Here is a 22808-nt window from a genome sequence, read left to right as displayed (position 1 = left end):
CTTAACTTGAAATCTTTGGTTTTGTGATAATTTCTGCTACAAGGAAAAAAGATAAGTGATTTCCAATTTTAATATTTAAACTTCGTAACTTGGATAAAAGCATCTGGTACTATTTGAGTGCAAATGATTTAGGTGAGGTTAGCAGTCTGGAGAAGCAGGTGCTCTTCTAGTTGTTTTCCCAGTGTAAACCACCCCGAAATGCAAACTGGAAAAATGACTAAGCAAAGCCAGTTTCAGCTTACCTGATTACGGTCTTCTGCTGCAGAAAGAAGAGGTGGTGATGGTAGCGTACTAGGTTCCTGTTCACCACTACTGTGTTTTCTGCCCAAAAAAAAAGTGACATTGACTTTTTTTTTTTTGTGGTAAATGAGTCACCCACCTTAATCTGCCACTGGCATATACCATTCTGGAGTTTCAGTCTGTCACACTAGCCTAGAACAAATACTGACATTTCATCGTGTTTCACAGAGTTTTGCTCAGTACAGGTCGAAGCAGCAATGCAGAAAGCAAGCCATTGCTGAATACTGTCAGAGGCCTGACAGTGCAGTAGTTTTGAGCTACAGCTTCAGCAACATGCACGCATTTTTGTGGAGGTGAAAGGAAGATGGGCTAGTCTTTTGCCCACTTTGAAGAAAGCTGCCAGAAATTGCCTTTTTTCTTCTGTTACCTGCTGTCTTTCTTTTTTCAAGTATCTTTTCTGAAATAACTTCACAGGTAAGACAAAAGAAACAGTTGAGCAAGTGAAATGGCTGCTGAAGCACAGTGACTTTACTGAGGAAGAACATTACAACTTTGGTTTAAATTTGTGATATCAAATAGAAGTCCTCAACTTCCGTTTATAAATAAATATCAAATAGAAGATCTTGACTACATGTGCATTCTCAAAGTCTTTTCTTGTTTTGAGGTTTTTGGTTTAGTTTTTTGGGGGGTGGGTTCAGATTAAGGCAGAATCTTTTATACTTTCATCTGTCATTTAAAGAAAAAAAAAAAATCACCACACTCCAATCATCAGGCCTCCATAGGTAAGTAGTCCTTCACAGGTCAGCTTTAGACTGCTCAACTCTTTTGCCTTCTCTTGCTATACAGTTTTAGCTATGGTATTTTGTCAGGCCCTTGCCTCTAGAATGTTTTTCTTCCTAAAAGTAACGTAAGACAGCACTACTGTTACTTCAGCTGCAGTTTTTATTTAATGAAGCGCACTTTGGAAATATCCTTCTGTTCTCTTCAGAACACTACATAAAGCAGACTTTTGCTCTTCCTGCTCCATGAATGGCTCCATGATCAACCTCTAGATATCTGGTGGCTTGGCAGATTAATTCACCCATTAGATACTTACTATGTTTTCCTTCCCTGCTTCTTTTTTTAAAAACAAATAATTACTACTTCTTCTGTGACTGCTTATGAGATCGCTCTCTTCCATTAATTTCAATTTAGCATTTACTGAAGCTCAATTCCTGTCCCCTCTATATAAAGTCTTGGTAAGTGTGAAGATTAAGAAAATAGCTCCTCTTTTGGTTGATTCCTTTCAAACTGCTTGCTTAGTCTCGCTATTTTCAACTCCAGTATACTTCCTTTCTGGCAATGCATATGAAAGTATAATCCAGGTATAATCTGCAGCAAACTGGCAGTACATCCACTTTTTCCTGTCACCAAAAAGCAGATGGGCAATCTTGTATCTAAATGTATTGACTGAATTATTCTGTGATCTAAACAAAAATAGAGTATTTGGCCACAGAACTCAACTTATTTTTAGAATAGGCTCTGAGAACTAGTTTGAAAATGATCCCAGATTGGAATCGGGCTGGTATTCATGGTTCATCTTGTGCCTTTTATTATCATCTTAACTACTCTCTGCTATGGAATTACTGACGTTCCAAAGATACCCAGCTTCCAGCCCTTTAGAAAAGCAGAAAACAATTGTAATTCATACTATACTTTTAAGTAGAATGTTTATAAATTAAAATCCTGAGCTAGTTTTTAAGTTACTAAGCTTACTTATGAATGCAATTAAGCCTCCTCTTCGTACTGTCAGAAATGAGGGACTAAATAGGCACATATTTATGACTACTAAAATGGCCATGGTAGGCAAGGCAAGACAGAAGTCTACACGTTATCAGCAGTATTTCTTGAGTGCCACAAAGTTGCACTAGAGGCCAGGAAATAGGAACTTGCTGGCATCAAAATGCACATTACGGGAAGGACAAAGCTGCAGTGAAGGACACAGTTTAGAAAACAAATTCAAAAAAGATCTCTAACACCTCAGTAATTTAGAAAGAAGTGGCAGCCAAAATAGATTACCTCAGAAAAGGGAAAGCGTCAAATCTTTTCTAGACATACTGAACTTTAGCTAACAACTGGCTATATGCACAGATGCTGGTTTGTGTAAGATGACAGCTACTAATAGAACTCAGTTTGGGAATCCCTAAGATTAATGTCAGATACACAATACACTGATCCATATCATCAGTGTAGTACACAAACTCAAGTTTGTGTAACTTCATCTAATTAGCAGGAATTTCCTTTGGCCACTTAAATGAAGTTATTAATTAAAAAAAGAATCTTATGAAGCAGTATGTATTTCTGTTCATTTTGCTCACCTTCTCTGCTTTACAGCAGCAACAAGGTCTGGCCCTGAGAACATGGAGAACAAACTGTCTCCATTAGCTGAGGAGGTCTCATCACTTGAGCTGGCAGAGTCTCCTTGAGTACCAGACCAGCTATTTGTCACATCACTGCAAGACAAGAAGTTGTATTAGTCCTTGTATTTATAGTGCCTGGCCCAGACTGTATGCCCTAGTTAGGCTGAATCTTTGTCACAGGTGATACCTCAAAGCACAAAGAAATTTCAATACTGTGTAGAATATACCAGGAATACCGACATCAACTGCTCTGTCTGTTACAGTCACTTTATATATATTTTAATTTATATATTTATTTTAGTAAAAGTGCCTCTCCTGGTCAGAAAGGAGAAACAAGTGATGCTTTGTTTTGGAATCTCTAAGCACTTGACTTATTCATTGCAAAACTGAGCTAGAACACATACATGTCCTGCTGGGTTTAAGCTGGCTTGAGTCACAGCTATTACGTTATGGACAAATGGACAGAGAGAGGATCTTGAAACACTTTTGTAATGAATAGTTAGGATTTTGAAGAGACTAAGTACTGCTAACATACTAGCTGTCAGGTACCAGCCTTACGTAGCAAGATGAATTGGCTAAAATCTGCAAAGCACAAATCAGTCAAGTACTGCAACTTTGATAGCATCACTTTTCATCAAAACTAGGTCTTTTTCTTTCAAAATACTGAAAGAAAACCATTCTGAATGAATCTGTGCTATAAATTCCTTATTTCCTCTGTTGAAGTCAAAGTCGGTATACATTCCACTCTGAAGACAACAAACAAATGTCATTGCTTCAGTATCAGCAAAGCAGGAAGGGCTCCAATTTCTCACTCTTGACATAACGAAGTGCAGCTTTCACAGGTGCAGCAGCAATTGGAAAAAACACCCCGTATTCCCACATTCTGCCAAGTTTGAGTGTAAAACACACTCACACACAATACAAATACATAGCCTGTTCAAGCTCTTACCCTTCCGTGAAATACTCAGGAAAGGGCCAGGTTTTATGAGGATCATCAGGAAGAGGCCAGTTGCTACGTGTGTTGCTTGGACGACGGACATGCTGTGCTTGCCTTTTTTGTTGCATAGCCTGGTTGACCCCAGCAACGTAGCGGGCAAATTCTGGATCAGAGCCAACTGAATAAAAGAAACCAAGTAGTCAGTTGCTGACGTTCAGCTATTTCTACTGCAATTATCCCCCTCGTTTAATCCTTTAGGCTTGACCATACCCCACAACAGAAATTCCCTCACTGATAATAAACGCCAGACAACAGTGGATACCTCTTCATGGAGCAGTGAAGAACCATGACTGGGAAATGTTTTAAAGAAGTAGATCTGCACCGTCCATACATGGTGGATAATAATTCTCACGTGGACATACACCTGCCTCTTGCATTCCATCAGGGAAATAGCATTTGTCATTATGATCATGTCTGTACACTGAAAGGTCCAGTACCCCATCAGCAGACACTGACAAAGTAAAGCCTGTACAAATACGCAGGCTCAGAGGAAAAGAACATACCAATTATTATAGTTGATTCCAGATTGGAACTTGATTTCCAGCTATGTTGTAATCCTGCTTACTTAGAGAAATCAGAATTTCAGACTGAACTTATCAGAACATACAGCCCAGAGACTGCCTACTTCCTACAAAGCCTAGACAACAATTTAAAAACCATTCTGATCCTGACCTGCAAAGTATTTCGGAAGATTGATATTTACAGGAAAAAAATCAGTAACTCCTAAAAAAATTCTTCCATTCTTAAAGTGCTTTGTGTGTCCCAAGCATCTGAAAAGTGATCTCGTAAGTGATAAGCATGATCCTGAGCATACACAGCAAAAGCCTTAATCCAAAAGTGTTCTAAATGCTCGATTGATCAGAGCAAATAATTCATGTATTAAAAAGAATGCTGTTACGAGTCGGTGTAATTGAGTTTCCACAGCTTCTATTTCTTTTTGCCTCCCCCCTGCTCCCCTGAGGGAAAACTTGCAATCTGACTGGATTTATAGAAAACGTCTAGACTACATGAATAGTAATTGCAGCAGGAAGTACAGAGCTGCTGGCTTGCTGGTCTCAGTTTTAAATTAAGAGTGAAGACTGAAGAACATCAACAAGTATGCACAGCACAGAAAGCAGAAATCAGTCTTCCATGTGACAGCTTCCCTACATTCAATTCAATTCAGCATTCAGAAGAAAAGTTTCCTTGTTTTCATTTGGCACATTCAGAAAACATTTTGTTGGATGAAAATTAAAACAACAGTGAAGAAAATAACTTTGCTTCTATACATTCTTTATTATATAAGCAAAGTACAGAGCTATCTGGCAGCTGTACAGAAACAAGATATTCCCACTAACACTTGTTGTCTCTGAGAAACATTTTTGTCAATTTAAGATGAGGCTGGAAGCTAGACAGATCCTCAGATCTAAGGATAGATTCTAGATAGATGCTGAAGGGTGTCCAGGGTTTTTTTGGTGTAGATAGCATGGTTAAATTACTGTTATATTCAAAGTAGCAACTGGTGTTAGTTTTTACCTCAATAAAAACATATCAGATATGTTTCTGACTTCATTCTTTCACATCTGTGAAAGACCTGGAGGTATCAACATTCTACTAGTTCCTGCTGCGACATTGCCCCATCAAGTTCTTACAGATGACAGAAGTACTGCAAAATACATTTTTCATAGCTAATTAAGCTTTTGTCATGAAAAGCCACCAATTTTATAAATCCGTAATTAGCAGATTTGCATCTGAAAAGAGACATAATTTTCAGGCTCTAAAAATATCAAAAAAGTAATGCCATTTGTTTCAAATGACAAATGTACAAAGTCTTTTAAAGTCTGGAAATGGGAGTGTGTTTTGTATTTTAAAGCTTTCTGTACTACACTAACTGGAGCTTAAAGTGAAAATTCCTACCTCACAGCTCAACCTGGCAAGTTATAGTAACGAAATTTAACTTTCCAATGGAAAAATTTGATTGAGAGATTTTTGGTTGGCTTTGTTTTTTAAACCCTAGATCTGTGAAAAATACAGTTTACTTATCACTGAAACTTTAGAAACATGTATCTTAATCCACAGAGCACAATTTATTGACTTGAATAAGTCGTAATATTTTCAGAGTATCACTTTGGAAGACCTTGATATTCATCATATCAAATGGAACAAACCAAGTAGCTTGATGTAGATCAAAAGGAAAATGCTACAGAAATATAATGGATTCAAAATGCTCAAAATGCCAGTCCTCTGTATGCGTGCATTTTCTTCTGTACGGATACGTGTATTTGGTGCTTGGTGAAAATCATTTTATCTCTCCTTAAAGGTTGGGATAATCCTTAAGTATGTTTAAATAAGATGATGCTAATTCAGACTTACAATTGTTAAGAAGCTTTTGGTAATATAACTATGATGTCTATTATTGCCTTATAAACACTAATTTATCAACTAAGCTAACAAAATAACTATCAAACTTAGAGTCAAAGGAGCTGGTTTCTGAGACTCCTACACAGCCCGAGCACACACGCATGCAAAGGAGCGCAGGAAACGGACGCATGGTTTGATAAAAGGTTTCCCTGTTAGTTCTGGTGCTGCCTCCCTCCAGGCAGTTTTCATAAATGCCTACCACAAAGTTTCTGTAGCTGTGTTCCAACCCAACAGAAATTACGAGATAATAGATTTGTAAATTGTTCTTAGTACTACTATTGGAAGACTTCATTAATCTTTTAGACTCCAGTCAATTTCATAGTCTTTAGTATTTGCTTATGGCTATAAAATTTTATCTCACTTCATCTTTGACAATAATCTCTCTACATTTACAATGTATTGGTGATTCAAACACATCTGGCAAACCACATGGCACTTGCTCTTTAGTCTCTAATCCTTCAGCATCCAAGCTTTTCACTGCAGAACAGCTGTAGAACAGGAACCAGTATGACTCCCATGGAATTGCTCAATAATGGAGGGGAAACGCAGGGATACAGAAAAGCTGCTATCCAGCTGCATCTCCAGACTGCAAGACTGCTGAAGAGCAGGAAGGATCATTTTGGGGAGAGATAAAATACGTAAGTTCAAGAGTTTGGTTTTAAACAACTTTACACATTAACAACAGGAAGAACACCATCTCTAAGTATCTCCTTCAGTATTTTGATGTGGTCCACATAGGAAAGGTCAGAACTACCACAACAGGGACAAGAAACTAGGAATCTGTTCCCATTCATTCTTAATGAAAGTTGCTTGTACTTTAGTTCATCTTCTGTTAGAAAAAGAAAAAAGGCATATATATATATATATATATATATAAATACCTGCTTGCCTCTGTAAGCACCCTTAGCATCTGTTGGATAGCACTAGGCAATGACAGTTAATGCTAGCAATATTTAACAGTATTCTTCATAAAAGAACCCTATAAAAAGCATAATAAAGGAAAAGACACACACCTGCAGGGTCAAAAGGCAGGATTTCTCCCAACATCCCAAACACTCCATCAGTTTGGTCACGATTTGGCCATGTGTTGTTTCTAGGTCCTTGTGGTTTTTGTCCTAACATCTCTGACATCATATTGTCCATGTAGCTGCTGACAAGACCCAAGCTGTACAAGTCAGAGCTTAAATCTGAAAAACCAGGATTGTTCCACTGGTTTATATGAGACAATCCAGCTCCAACAGCTTGGGCTGGCTGCTGTGAAGAATTAGTCAGCCATTTGGCAGGTACACGTTGCTGTGGTCCAATAGGTTGAAGCAAGTGTTGGTAATACTGCATCTGCTGCTGCTGCTTTTGTGACTGCTGTTGCTGCGACAAGCCTTGCTGAGAAGGATGCAGTGGTGTGTGAGAGACAGACTGCGGTTGCTGTTGTACTGTTCCTGACTTTTGTTCTGTTGCTGTAGAGGATGCAACAGAGTTCCTTCTTTTCACCATCGGAGAAGTCTGCTGGGATTTGCCCATGTTAAAACCAGACAAAAAATCTATGACATCCTGCATTTCTTGGTCAGTTGGTAAATTCATACCTTTGTCATCCTTGCCATCATCTGGTTTGAAGAAGTTGTCCCGTCTTTCAACTAGAAACCCATTCACTAGCTGATTATTTGTGCTCTGAAGTGACTGCAGGGGATCTGTGGTCCTAGGAAAATTACCAATGTTCAAGATGCTTTGTAACCGTGCATCTATGTTAGTGGGCATTTTAGCTTTCTCCTCTGAGCTGGAACTTATGAACACATTTTTAGAAGGTGTATTGGGGATTGAATAACTTCCAGTATTACTTGTACTGGTGCAGGAAGTTTTTTTTGTAAACCGTGAAGTCAGTTTTGAGAATGTCTTTTGTAGACCACCTGAAGATTTGCTTCCATTTCCGGATGGCATGTCAACTTGATTCCCAAAGTCTGAAATTTCACGCTGTAATTGGATCTGAATACAAGGCAAAGCTTGCTCCCTGCATCAACAAAAACACATATATCAAACCACCTAATACATAATTGAGTTTATACTTCAGAGGAAAATGTTTATTTGGGTAATAGCTATTGGAAGAAATAAAACCAAAGACTGCTAAGTTCATCAGCTACTTCTTACAGTAAAAATGCAAATTATTACTAGTATTTGCAATAGTGTTAACTACTTTCCATTCCCTAAGAGGTTTTAATTGTATTTCAAGACCTAAATGGAGACTAATTTAATATAAATTGAGTATTTTTGTAAGAGAGAAGCAAATACTTTTGAACACTCAGATGAGCTTGTTTTGTTTTAGACAGACTGATGTATCTCTGTGCGTACTCACAAGGTAACTATGTGTATTACCAATTTCTTGCTCTTGATTTACTGGTACTTGCCCTTTCTGATGAACCAGTACTATCAAATCCTCAGTAGAGATCTTTCAGCAACGATGGCTTTGTTTAAACTAGAAAAGCACAGCATGAGGCCCAAGACGACATGTACCTTCCTTCCTTCCACCTGTGTATGTCAAACACAGCAGTATAGAGCACATCTACTAGCCCCAAAGTCTTCTCTGGATCCAGACTCCTCTGTAGCAAAGACATTGTTGCTGGATCTTCTTTCAGACACCTGTAATCATTAAGTTTAACTTAAAATCAAAATTACATTAAACAATTTTACCATACTAGTGAGATAATAAAAGGCCAACTGATGCACTACTACTGCTCCTACAGAGGTACAACTAGTAAAGGCAGCATAATAAAAGAATGCCTGAGGGTTCCTAAAGACTATGCCTGCAGCCCCAGTTTCTTTCTACTGTTGAATATACAACTAATCTAACTGTAAAATTAAGACTTATAAGTTTATATTTAAATCATGATTAATGATTAGCTCTTCAGCTGAGCCAGCATAAATTCAGGCACAAAGGTTAAGAAATAAGACATACACAAAGCCCGTTTCTGGAAAACGGCAAGAGCACTCAACAAACCTGACAAGACACCAGTGCATGGGTGTACTCTGGAGTCCAGCACTAACACCCTGACAGACTCCATGTGGAAAATGATTCAGCATATCCAACAGTCCAGGGAAGATTGTACTGAGCTGTGAAGATGCAGGATTAGTGAATTTTCCTCATTAATGGGACAGAATTAGGACTGAATTTGAGGTGAAATCAGAAAAAAATCTAAATATTAGGATGTTTGTCAAGTCCTTAAGGAGCCCCTCCAGCAGACACGAGGCACTCTCACTGTGTGTCAGCAGGCGGAGCTCTTCCAGAGCACACAAGGCCTGGCTCAAAACACTGCATTATTTTAGTTCTTTCACAATACAGCAGTTTACATAAAGAGGACAGAGCAGTACCAGTTAATACCCTATAGAGGAATTAGATGTGTCTGGGTAAACAGACTATCAGTTGACGTGTACTTCTGGCCACAGGGTTGGTACCATTAGTAACAGGCCATCTCACTAAGCATTCGGATGAATGAACCATTTTGTACCAAAATTCTAGCACTGAGTACTCCAATGTACAACAGAGAGGAAGTGTTCTAATTCCAAATAATTGTTCCAAAAGGGAAGACGACCTCACCTAAACTGCAGATTAATCCTACTGTTCTTTCCTAGGCAGGCAATTAAACTGGTAGGAATAGCATCTTGTGGACCAGAGTTCTGCAGTTCATACAGCGCTATACAGCTCAGTGAAGAAAGAGCTGAAGCTCACATATTAACCTCATCTAATTCCTGCCCTTCCTGAGGTAACAGCTGTGAGGACCTGCCAGGGAGGAGCAAAACAGGAATAGTATTGGACTTATTTAAATTTTTTTATTTTTTTTTAAACCTTCTCTTCCATCATCAAGCTTCTTACTTTTTCTTTAAAGGAACATTTTAGTGCCCGGCTCTCTTTTATTGACTCCAGAAGCAGCACTAGTACAAAGACAACTGTCAGTCTGTCAGGAACAGAGGTATTCAAACAGTTCCAAGGTAACAGAGCTTAAGGAAGATATGCATAGTATTCTCTCTTCCATTTGTACTGCAATATTCTTCCCTATATATTTCAGTCATGGCTATTAGTATAATCTGCAATAGAGTATTTTTATTTACCAAGTTGATGGAACTTGCACCACAATTCTGGATCCTTCTAAACTTATCTGAGGAGCATAGGCTTCTTTATTTTCAATCTGTGCTGTATCCACAACCACCTAGCAAATAAAAAGGAAAATTATTTTAAGAATTAGTTCTAGTTATTTTATCACCCCTGTAGTTAAGATGCAATAGTCTCACCTCCCTGCCACAATACAGGTGCAAAAAATTACCAGATAAAAACAAATCAACCCACAAAATAAATGTAAGTTGATTTCTATTTTAATATCTAAAAATAAAGAATGTAAAATTATTAGTTTGATACAGTAAACTATATTTTAAGGACTTAAAGTCTTCTCAGTTACATACTGTAGTTATGCATCACTATGTAGTTAACAACTGCTTTACCTAAGAGTTGGTAATCATCAATGGCTTCGTGTAACAGCCCTTACATTTGAGAGGTTTGCCACTATTACTACTTTAATAGCTCCCAAACACCTATTTATCAAAATACTTTAAATAATTTAACTGCAGTGCAGGGTATGATGCAGACAAGTAGTATTTAGTCTGAAACTCTTCACAGAGATCACAACTCTTCACACCCCCTCCTCCTTTTAAGGTTATAAATTCCCACACCAACATTTCTCTATTCTACCTAATGGAACCTCACTATTATTAACTCCCTATTCTATAAAGAGAAAATGTGGTGACTGTTCAATTTGTTGAATTCTGAGTCTTCTCAAAGACATCATGAAGATATATGGAAGACTACAAGTCTTGAAAATTAACCTTCTGTCATGAACCTTTCTTTTTATGGAACTGAGGAGGACTGGATTCACTTCAGCTTCATTTAAACTTTAATACCAGCGATAGTAAGTTCCATATTTGGTTTGTGCTTTTTGTTGTCCAGTCTGCATGGGTTAGCCTTTTTGATCATTTCCATAATTTCCTATTTTGGTCATGCTGAACCAGCAGCTTTTTGGCAGCAATCAGCAGTTCTTGTTTCAGTGACTAACAGATTAGCTGTATGATTTATCCTGGAAATGGCAAAAGTCCTCTGGTACAAAAAAGCCAGTAATACCTCAAAGGATATTATTGGCTTTTTTTGCAATCATCCTACACTGGTTCCACTTCTAACTGGTTGTCTACTACTGGTTATGGAGAAACCTGAAATATGAATAATGCTGAGTGTCTCTTTCTCTTGCTTTAACAAAACCTTCCAATGACATCTGAACACAGTTATTTTGCACCTGTTATTTTAGCATAAGGCCTTATTTTCCTCCAGTTGACTCTAAGCATTTGCCTGAGTTCATTCAAACTTGTAAAACATGTCTAAGCCCAGTGACAAAACACCATGCCATTATCCACTTGTGAAAATACCTCTCATTTAATAACAGGGCAACTCCATTACTTTTTTCCTTGTACTTGTACCATTTTACTTTTATGTAATTTGGTAATCTGTGATTCAGGTATATTACAACTATAATTGGGATAAGGAGAGATGAATTCAGAAGTGATTTTTCTCAGCTCCCAAGAAAAATACTGTCAGTATCTCAGACCTGTAAGTCAGAACTAAAATTCTGATTTGCATAGACCTAGATCACCTTCTGGCAGTGGTGCATGGTACTAGTGCTCATGGTCTGGGCTTTTTTAGGGTTGTTTCCCTCCTCCCCCATATCTTCATTTTTCCCTCTCAAAAAAGTTTTACATTTCTCAATATTTGGTCAGAGTTACAACATGTGGGATTTAAACACTACTAGGAGATTCAGTGCTTCTGCAATGCATGCCGGTTTTGGCTTCAGAAAGACCTACTAGCACAAAAGAAAGATGGCTCAAGATTTAGTTAAACCTTTTCATGAATTTGCATGAGGCCAATTCAAAGTTTTGTTTCCACTCATCCTCTGAATTCAGCTATTTTAATACACATTACTTTTATTCCAACACGGAGATTTCTTCAGCTGACCCAAATTTGAAGATACAAATTCTTAATATATATATGCTAACATAAACCCTGCACTTTAAGAAGTTATTTCTTATGTTAAAAAACTGAAGCCTAAAATAACCAAAGTCACATCTCATTGTGCTTTCCACTCTTAATGAGTTTCTTCTTAAAAGGCACACGGCAAGACAGGCTAAAGATAGCAAGACTCAAGTAATGTTCATTTTTTAATTTGACATTTAAATGACAAATTTATACACAATTCTGAACTAATGCAGACAGCTTAGTTTCTAAAAGCAGTTAACCAAAGACTGTGTAATATTGTCCCATGATTCATTTATCTGAGTTCTATACAAAATAAACTTAAAATAAACACATTCTCCCTCCCCGCCTGGTGGGTGCTTAGAGGATAGCTTCCTGTGCATCAGACACCTATTGTTCTTGTTTTACAGGTGTTTCCTCTCTCATCTCCACCCAAAGAATGCTTCAAAGCAGCGAATTACAATTTCTCATTACTGTATAAAGCTACATACAAGCATAATTGAATATTGTAAAAAAAAAATCATAGCACATAGTTTATAAAGAAAAACCTCAACCCTCACACCCTTCTAAATTATAGCAAATCAAAGTAAGAATGAACGGAGAGAAGGCTCACAAGTATTTTGTCATGTGCACAGCTCATTACTGTGTCTTTGAAGATAGAAACCTGCTACTTTCAGAACCTGAGGTTCATGCAAAAATCTTTGGAGACATTCATGATTCAACACAAGTAATATTCCTTACATCAGCCCTGTCATTTGGGAGAATGTAGAAGTTTTATGCTGACAGCTCTCCAAATGTTATGATAAACCTGAAGAATATCAGCACTTAAGTTACCAGCAGGTCTAACCAGTAATGTCTAGACTGAGGGACACCAGATTTCCAGACTCCTGAGTCCAGCCATGCCTTGGGCCACTCCCCAAATCTCATTATGGCAGGACTTGGGTGTTCACAACCCTGAACCCCCCTGGAAAGGAAATGGTGGGAGGTGCAGCATTCTCCAAGGCATTCCTCATCTAGACACTCAGGAGCCAACCACTCCTCCCGAATTAAGGCACACTTCCATAGGGCTGCTGAGAAACAGTTTCTTTCTTGGCCTCATTTCCCGTACTTTGCTGATGACTCCCAGCATCCTACCACAAAGATAAAAATCCTACTTAACCATATCCTTTTTTCTAGTTGTTCTTATATTAATTAATATTTAGTATGCATTTTCCTTGAAACACCTAAGTAGAAATTTGCTCAGCCCTACTATTCCGCAGTTACTTTCTCTCCCTGTGAAGATACAACTGCCTTATGCCTGCCTGTAAAACCTCCTTATGCAAAGTGGTTAATGCACTACCTTCTTACAGATCCTCTTTACATGAAAAGCCAGTTGAATTCCAGCATGATTTGAACCCACTTGTTTAGCAGATACTTAAGGGAATATCTAATATCCAGTTTGAAAGGAAAGCTAAAGTAGAAATATCTGACAAATTTATTACTTATGTCATTCACCATTACTGGAGAATCTATTAACTGTACCAAAAAACATATGGGTTAATGAACTAGGATAGAAAGTAACTTCAGCTGTGCTATTTATTTGAAAAATGTGATATTTATAAAGTATGTAGCAATATGGATCCTTTCATCAAAAATTACTATTAGTTCTGATGGCCTGCCATCACCTTGAACAAATATCAGTGTATGAATCAACAGGCAGCATTTAGCTCATTGCAGATGATTCAAGGAATAATTGACAGAAACTATCATAGGCTACAGTGTACCTTTATGCTTGCACGTCCCTCCTATCCTATTGCATTGTTGCCCCGATTTTATTTGTCCAGTCAAATGAAAACTCACAGTAGTCCAAAAAACCTCTATGTCATGAATTATTAAATTTTAATAAATGAATTTATTAAATGAAGAGAATACAGCAATTAGTTATTGGAGCACAAATGCATTTTTTTCCATCAGTGTGTTCCAAGCATCTATTTTTTGCAACTGCTTAGATACCATGAAATCCATGGGATTTGTTCTAAAGAACACATATGTCTACAGCAAAGTATTTAATTACTCTGTCCTCCATTGGAGATGTCAGGTAGCATTACTTGGTGCAGAAGACTTCCTGGTTTTATGGTGGGCAGGAAACCCAGCTTCCATTCAAAGCAAAGAGGAAGTGAAAAAAGGGCAGTTTTTAAAGCTAATCTATAAGAAGTAGGGGGAGGGGTGTTTGTTTTTAGTACAGTCATCTATAGGTTTGAAAATCCTTCTAATTCACTATCAATTAGAAGTTTCATTTCTTATGTTCTCTCTAATAACACAGACTATGAAGTACACAGGACATTCTCCTGATACCATCTACAAATTTGCATTCTACAAGGATATATTTTGCTCATTAATCAGGTTATCTGCAGTGTTAAAAATGGAGAAACACGAAGACAGACACTGGAAATTAATTTCCAAATTCTTTCAAATGTCTAGTTTCAATTCAGGACGTTTAAGTAGCCCTTTTTTGCTAAGCCTATTCATAGTCACTTACCAGTCCAGCTTGGCCAAATAACAATTGTACAGCAGTTTTGCAGGCTCCTCGCCAAGTGGAAGGGCAAACCTGATTTAGTACTTCAGTAACAGGAGAGTCATCACGTGGTGTAAGTCCATTATGGCATCCAGCTTCCTTAATCAACTGCAGCATTGTGTGCTGGAAAAAAAAAAAAATCGTAAGAATTTTGTTATACTAAACACGATTCAGAAATGTTAACACCAACGCTTCCGTATGTATTTATTGTTCTACATGTTTTTCAAACAACTATAACGTCTGTTACCTCTGAACAGCCTTGTATAACTAGAAGAGCTCAACTGCAGCACAGAAATATGGAAGACCGTCTCTGCTATTTGGAACACAATACTCCTCCAAAATCATAAAGAGTATTTTTGCTTATATTCTTGCAAAACGGTTTAATCAAAACTACAAAAGAGCACTGCAAAGACAACAGAAAAGCAGTGTTTTGAGCTGTGGATTGTTTCAACTCTTTCAGGAGTAATGAACTGGGCTTATCTAAAAAAGTAAAATGCTGATTAAAATTGCCCAGATTACTTCTGAATGGACATCTTTCCCATTCCTTTAGACTGAAAATACAATTAACTTCTCCACAATTTTAAATTATTATTTCAGGTATTGATCAAAGTTTGTAAGATGACATTAAAAGGAGCTTTATTACAAAATATTTTTTTCAAGTACCTCCCTTAGCACTGGGCTGGGCCAGACTTATTTTGGCACCAAAAATTATCAAACTCTGAAGTGTGTCACCTGGTTGGCGCATCTGTAAGGGCTCGCTCCCCTCTGCACTTCTTGATACCTAACCCACCTATCTTCAAGAAGTTCACAGAAGCTTCATTACCTCTTAGGCTGCTAAGCTTCTTTCAGATTGGACTGAATTTGCTCAGGTGGTTAAAACATTATCAGAAGCAGGCAGGCATGGACCTACATTGTTATCAACATCTTGTTTCCACAGGAAGTCAGGCTAAAAATAAGCACTTTTAAATACAAGTCTGGCACTGAACTTCTACTGCAGTTGTTCTCTGAATTTTAAGGAATTCTACTCTTTCTACTCTTTTTTTTTTTCCCCTCTCCCCTTTTTCTGTTTTTGTTTTCTTCTCTCCTGTGGTTAAATTCAGGGTTATTACCGTTTTCAGCTTCAGGTTTTCTGCTGCAGACTCATTAAAGGATATTCCTTTCAGAAAATGCGACCCTATCTGAACAGGTACAGTGGGCAATTCACACTGAATTGGCTGAGGTGGAGTCTGTCTCCTTCCCGTTTGCTGGGCTTCAGCTTCACTGCAACAGCCCTGAAATACAAAACAACAGATCAGTTAGAAGAAATGAAGACGTCAGAGAATCTTAATGAGTCCAATTAAAAAAATTTTTTTTTTAAATATTTATTCTCAAGGAGAGGAGGGATGAAAGAGAGAGCAGGTTTAGCAGATCCTACCTGAAGACTTGCTTCAATAGCTTTTGGGTTCAAGTGGAAGCCAGCCTTCATTGCATATTCACAGTGGCCTAAACTCTCCAAAGCCACTTTGTAAGCCTGACATTGAACAAAAAGTTTAGACAGAGCAGGCACATCAGCAAGTAAAGCAAGCATGCAGTCGCTGTGTCTGGATACATATATAATAATTGTTACATAGATTTACCCTACTCAGTTCTATAGCATAGCCACATTTATCATACAGGATTCCAATACTGTAATTCTGAAATACCTCATGGCTGCCAGTGATACGGAACTCTGCAGTAACATACTCCTTCCCTATTTCATTCCTGGGCCCACTGACTGTACCGCACACCAATGAGAGCAGCAGACTAAAAACTCACCTGCAAAGCACTGTCAATTTTTATGTTTAGCTCCTTCAGCTGATGTTCAGGGATTGCAACACTCTGTGAGCAGAAAAGTTGCTGAACTTCAATTCCTGCCAAACATCCATCACAGCCTCTTTCTCGCAATCGAGATGTGGCCTGTAATGTAAAATAAGAATCCAGGGTAAAGAGGTTCAACATTAAACAAGGTCAAGCTTAATTAATTTTTTTTTAAAAGAGCAAACCCACCCCACAGAGTTTAAAACATTACAAAGGAGATGAGAAGCAGCACCTGATGGAAAGGATCTGGACAAGATTATTTATTATAACTTATTAAACCTCTCCTGCTACTTTGGAAGTACAAATCTCATGTAATTTGCATGGCATATAGGTGTTGGCTAGCAACTTAATTCAACATTGTTTGTTGTTACTATTTCAGCTCCCTCTCAGGACTAAGGATCCTGTTACACAGGCCACATGATGACTGTGCTTACCAGAGGAGAGACTTTAAATTCAACGTAAAGGGTATTATTTGCCACAGAAACACAAGATACATTTAATCATGTGTACAAACACTCCTGTGTACATAAGAAGATACAGTTCATAAAATCAAGGATGATTCCTGTGGTGCAATTTGAGAAGAGCCACACAAGGCTCAGGTCAACTTAGCACAGCAAGATAACAGCTTTATGTAATACAATTTTGAAAAATAAGAAACATGAAAAGTCAAATGTCTAGTTTTAACTGTAGAATATTACACTACTGAGCAGGGTAAAATAAACAGAAACCTACTCTCAACTGCATTTAGGCCTCACGTATGGCTTATTTCTCAGTCTAGGAAGGAGTGTTGCTCTAAAGCAGGATGTTGAAACAGGATTTTTGGTACAATGCCAACGGACAGACACGTTGGTCACCTCCAACACAAAATTAGAGCATTTTCCAAGTGAAAAATCTTTAAAAGGAAAAATAGTTTTGAGCCACTGACAAAGTATCTTCTTAAACTTTATTCTGAAACAGTAGTGTATTCTCCTGCCAAAGAGGCTGATTTTATATGGAAATAATGGACTGCCTTCCACTCCACAAAGTAAAAATTGAGAAAGATTTCAGTATTTCAAATCTCCCTTTATCAAAATGACTTGTATATTAGTCTATCTACAATTATTTTTTATCTACAGGGCACAGCTTTTTCTTATTCTATCCTAAACACCCACACAAATACTTCAGATTAGTTATTTTAGTCAACCATAAAAATTGAGAAGTTTCTTTCATTGTTATTCTGGAATCTGTATTTTTTTCCTTCTCCTCCCCATGCATGCTTAATAAAGGATTTGATTAGTGTAACACTTGTACTAAACTATTTTAAAATACAGGTTTTATTAACAGAAAAAGCTGAAGTGGGCTGTTACAGAGGTAAAAACAGAAAGTTAGTGTCCCAGATTCTGCAAACCCAAGTTTAATTTTAAAAACATTTTAAACAAACTTGATAGCAATTGCAGGGTATTTCTAGAAATTGTAACACAGTTTTAAGAAACTAAGTATATTAACCATGAAATTAACTATTTTTATGCAAAAGACATAAAGCCACACCAGGATCAGACCTGTTACAATTATCTGTAATATACCTAAAGCACTCCCAAATCCCTATTTTATCCAGCGAAATAAATTTATGCTGTAGTAAAAATTACAATTCCTCTGCATTCAGAATTCTAAAGGTAACTTGTTTGCTTCCATATACCTTGCAGATGTTAGTTGATAAATGGAAACTTTGACAACATTTCCAGTCAAGCTGATTAATGTGCCTGTGTGGGCTGTCAAATTAAGACTTCAAAAGCACATGGTCCAAGTTACTTGAACTTAAGGAAACCAGGCACTCCGTGTCTGAATCCATGCTGACCTATCCCTCTGCAGACTTCAACAGGGCAAGGGAAAGCAGAAAAGCTCATAAAACTGTTTGCCTTTGTAAGGTACTTTTTTTGTCAGGATAAGTAAGGATTCCACAGATGGCAAGTGTTTGTGAAAATACAAGTCCAGAGAGTGGTACGTTTAAGTAATACAATTAGTATTCCAGCAATTGATGGATCAAGCAACATCGAGATTAACAGCATGAAGACAGAAGTGTTGTTACCATGAAGATTTTAAAGTATAAAATAGAATTCATACTCAAAATGTAAGAGAAATAGACAATATCTAAGTTATTTTTCATCAAGATTTTGCTGGTTTTAAATGACATGTTACATGTCACCTTGTCTGCCAAATCTGAACATTATTAATTTGTTAATAGTGATAAAAAGCTGTTTCCGCTGCTTGTGCACGCCTTACAATCACATCACAAAGAACACTTTACACTGGCCAAAACCAGTATAATTGCCATATAGGTAAAAAATGCAGCATGTCTTTAAAATCAGAGCTTTTCTTCCTTTATTAGGGCATCCAGCCTGAATTTAGGTTTCACTAAACATACAACATTTTACTAAAAATTTAATGTCACTACAGCAAGAACTCCGTACCTCTGCTGCTCCTCTCCATGATCTTATTGCATCTTCTAGCTCATTCGTGGGGCTTAAATTTGAGGCTCCAGCCCCACTCATATTCTTTCTCTCCTGAGCTACAGCTTCAGCAAAGCAAGAGTGTGCCACTGGCTGGACCTTCTGCAAAGCCTGTGACAGGAACTGGAAGTGGACCTGCATCACGGTCAAGAAACATCGCCCAAGTACCTGTGGGAGAAGAAACAAACCAGTTTCAAGCAAATAGATTTCACAGAAGCTTCTTCCTTTTTGTTCATTGTTTGGGGTAAGGAACTAAGTTAAACTCAGATTGTTTTTCATTAAAGTAACACTTCAGTAACATATGATATTTAACCATTTACTTAAAATAAGGTAGACCGTGACTAAGCATTAGTTTCAATGAATTAAAGGGAGACCAAACTGATCCCATGTCATTTTTACTTCTGCACTGAAGTTATGGTTATCTGAAGAATGAAAAGCTTGGTAAGTACTTAGCAATATCAAGCACATGAAGCAATACAAAAATGGGAGTAACATTATCACAAGGACAAATTCAACAGCAAAACCCACTGGTCCACAAACGTAGCTGATTTGATGCTGAAAACCCAAAACAACAATCTGAGTAATTTTAAAACATTATCACAGAAAGCAGAGCAGCTTAATCCAGCAGTTTATCTTCCAAGCAGAGCAATAATGGGTAATAAGCATCAAAAACATTTTGCCACATAATACAGTGGCAACGGTGCCATTTTTAGAACATAGCAGTGACTGCAGAAGGCATGCACAAAGTTGCAGCCCTGTCACTTGCATTGTCTGACAGGAACTAACTGCTAGCGCTGGCACAAATCCTCTTCAGAATATTTCACTGAAATGGGTCATGTAATACTCGGGAAGTGTGAGGAAAGGCAGGGAAGTGAAGGGCTGCTGGTCCCTCCCCATCCTCACTGGGCTGAGGGAAACACCAGCACGGTGCCAGGGAAGGGGTGCCCACCTCTGCCACCCAGAGCTGGGCTCCCCAGCCTGAACCTCTGCCCCTCTAAGTTCCCATCCCCCATTTACCTCCCCCCTCTCCCACACCAACGATAATGAGAAATATGACCAAATGTATGCCTCAGTTACTACAAGCAAAACAAAACAGGTCACACAAACTGATTATTTAGGTCCAGCCAACACATGTGGAAGAACAGACAGTGCAACCACCCAGGACAACCTGGAGAGCAAAGCAGCACGAGCAGGAGTGCTCCATCTACCTTCAGTGCCACGCCCTCCTACGCAGACGAAAACTTACAACCAAGCCTAACTAGAACGCAGCAGAGAAGCAAGTATTTTCCAAATTACTGTAGAAAGTATTTTAAAACTATGCAAAATGTTTTGTTTCTTTTATGGAGTTTGTCACACAAAGTGGTTTTAAAATGTATATTTGACTTTGATTTATTAAAAAAGACTCAACTTGAATTCCATTTTAGGAATAATTCATAAAATACACAGATAATGTACAAAGCCATCATGCCTTGGAGCAAATAAATCATCTGGCTTATTTTCAGCTACATTCTTCTGGAATAAAACTATTCAGACACAATGATCTTACTGGCAATACTGTGTAGTCACACGAAGAGTTATATGCATTAACTATCTACTTCAGAAGAACCAGTGGTGGCAATGCTTTTTTCCATTGCATCCGGACTCCTTTTGACATTCCATTCTGGTTCAATCACTTCCCTTCTTTGTACAAGGCATAAAATTAAAACATTTTTGGTACTTCGACTGACCTCTGAAAGTGGAGTTTGCCTTATTAAAAAAGCAGTCAGCAAATGATAAAATGAGTAAGACTCCCAACTTTCCTGGCTACAAGATCAGAAAGATTTATAAGAAAACTACAAGAAAAGGCAACTGGTGATCTGAGTATTTCTGTATACGAACAATGCAGTTCTCAGGGGAAGAAGAAACTAGGACTCACTAGGAATTTCAAGCTGATTAAGTTTCAAAGAATATTTAAGGTACAGAGGTTGAAGTTTCCCCTGCCTGGGAATAATGCTCAAAATAAACAAATGATTTAGTTTTTAAGTGGCAGCACACAACATTCCTAGTATAATTTACAGTGTTAAACAATAAAGATAAATAGTAACATCTGCTTTACTGAATTTCTATTTTCTTTGAAAAACAATCTATTTCTGTCTTCCTCAGAAATGGGTAAGGATGGTTTTAACTGCTTAAAATGAAATCCAAGTGGCAGAGGATTTTTGCACTGTTAAACATTCACTGCAGACGCCAAATTCACTTTGCTTTAAAGTCCACTTCTTGAGGCTCTTCTTCCAAAGAGCTGAAACTCTGTCCTGACTGTGGGAAAGAAGTGCAACCACCACCAGTTTAACAAATAGAACCGGGGTTGGCCAGCACTTACTGAAGCCTGTAAAGCAATATACTAAATCTCTGTTGTAAAATCTGGAGAAGAATATTAGCATAGGTATGTGGGTTTTTTCAGAGCACCACCATCTCGCTTTTGAGTTTATTTTTCCGTACCTTCCCATGCAGAAGTGTTTGTTGCTCCTGCTTTAGACCATAATAAGAACAAATAAAAACCTAGAGACTCTACAGTAATCAAAGATGAGCTGGAATCATCACAGGTGTCAACTAGTAAGTTTTTCTTGGTAGTGGTGGTGTTTTCTTAAACCATTTCTTAGTATAATTTATACTGCGTATACAATGAGGTCTTCAGCTTGCAAACCTTTTGTCCCAAGAAATACAGCTCTAGCACCTGTATTTCCCTAATGCATTACCAGGTAGGAGAGCTACCTATCTCAGCAGCTGAGTAACCTTACCTAATGGAATCTGTCTTCCTGTTCAGGCAAATGGGACTTTTTGGGGAGGTCTCAGATCAGACTTCCTTGTCTCTGAAACAGCCGATGCGTTTAATACAACTGGTTACAAACAAACAGGAGCATCAGGCATGGACACAGTGTTAGATTACTCTGTCCCATATTGTCTTCCTAATGGGGGCACACAATCAACTCTGGAATATTTTGCTGGACCAAGTGCACATAAAATTCCTAGATTTCACTGCTATAGAGTGTTGCCACGCAAATTCCCTGGCAAGCAAATTGGATACAACAGATTCTTCACAACAGAATGCTACCACTAATGAAATTAGCAAATAACCAGTGTCAGTCTTCCAAACTTGATATAAACACTGACCTGCAGTCCAAAGTACCATTTTATGTAGTAGAATTATTTTTCTTTTTTTCTTCCTTTTTTTTTTTTGCTATTTCCCTAAACAAACAAAACTCAAAAACCCAAAACACCACAACATGCTTTTTCAGTGGTTTCCTACTACTCCCATTTCCCTTAAGAGAGTTCTTAATGGCTTTGGTAAAGATAAACCCGGTGTGCAACCTGTCTACCCACTGAAGAGACCAGATTAAAATAGCAATATAACGAAGTTAACAATGAGGTATGGCTCAAACTGGTGTAGATTATGAAATAATACCCTTTCCTACCTACTACTGAAAGTGGGCAGAATATTACTCATTTTTATTATGTAGCAGTGCCCTGCAGTTCAGAAGAGCGATCTCATGACCAAAATACCTCAAAGAGAAGACACAATCCTGCTCACTGAAAAAAACCTACCTGACAGATAAACTAGATTCCAGCAGAAGTTTCACCTTTACATCTACAGTATTATGGGACATGGGCAACCCGGCGGTCTCATTCCTCCTAACAGTCAATCTAAAAGCCTAGCAGTGATAATCTGATACTGACAACTACTAAAATGCTAACTATAATTTAGCAAAAACCAATTTGTGATAAGCATTTTAAAAATAAAAAGCAGCAATTAAAATGTAATACAAAATGTTTCTAAAGACAACGCTAGCAGATCTGAGAGCAG

The 22808-nt window shown here is 37.8% G+C and overlaps 1 protein-coding gene across 3 annotated transcripts in view; it reads right to left on the bottom strand.

Moving 5' to 3' along the window:
• The window catches only part of KIAA0355 (KIAA0355 ortholog), a 61205-nt gene that overhangs the window by 2928 nt on the left and 35469 nt on the right, over positions 1 to 22808 (bottom strand). For all 3 annotated transcript variants that reach the window (XM_026856723.1, XM_026856722.1, XM_026856724.1), the window contains 11 exons: positions 18929 to 19135; positions 16440 to 16580; positions 16060 to 16155; positions 15755 to 15916; positions 14610 to 14768; positions 10132 to 10229; positions 8539 to 8664; positions 7050 to 8038; positions 3589 to 3754; positions 2598 to 2732; positions 243 to 321 (listed from right to left, as the gene is read on the bottom strand). In XM_026856723.1, the coding sequence (XP_026712524.1) occupies positions 243 to 321; positions 2598 to 2732; positions 3589 to 3754; positions 7050 to 8038; positions 8539 to 8664; positions 10132 to 10229; positions 14610 to 14768; positions 15755 to 15916; positions 16060 to 16155; positions 16440 to 16580; positions 18929 to 19135 (2358 nt within the window). The remainder of the gene's footprint in view (positions 1 to 242; positions 322 to 2597; positions 2733 to 3588; positions 3755 to 7049; positions 8039 to 8538; positions 8665 to 10131; positions 10230 to 14609; positions 14769 to 15754; positions 15917 to 16059; positions 16156 to 16439; positions 16581 to 18928; positions 19136 to 22808) is intronic.

This window comes from Athene cunicularia, assembly GCF_003259725.1.
Source record: "Athene cunicularia isolate RWA chromosome 11 unlocalized genomic scaffold, athCun1 chr11_part1, whole genome shotgun sequence".
Classification (NCBI taxonomy): Eukaryota; Metazoa; Chordata; class Aves; order Strigiformes; family Strigidae; genus Athene; species Athene cunicularia.
This window is presented reverse-complemented; position numbering and strand designations above follow the sequence as displayed.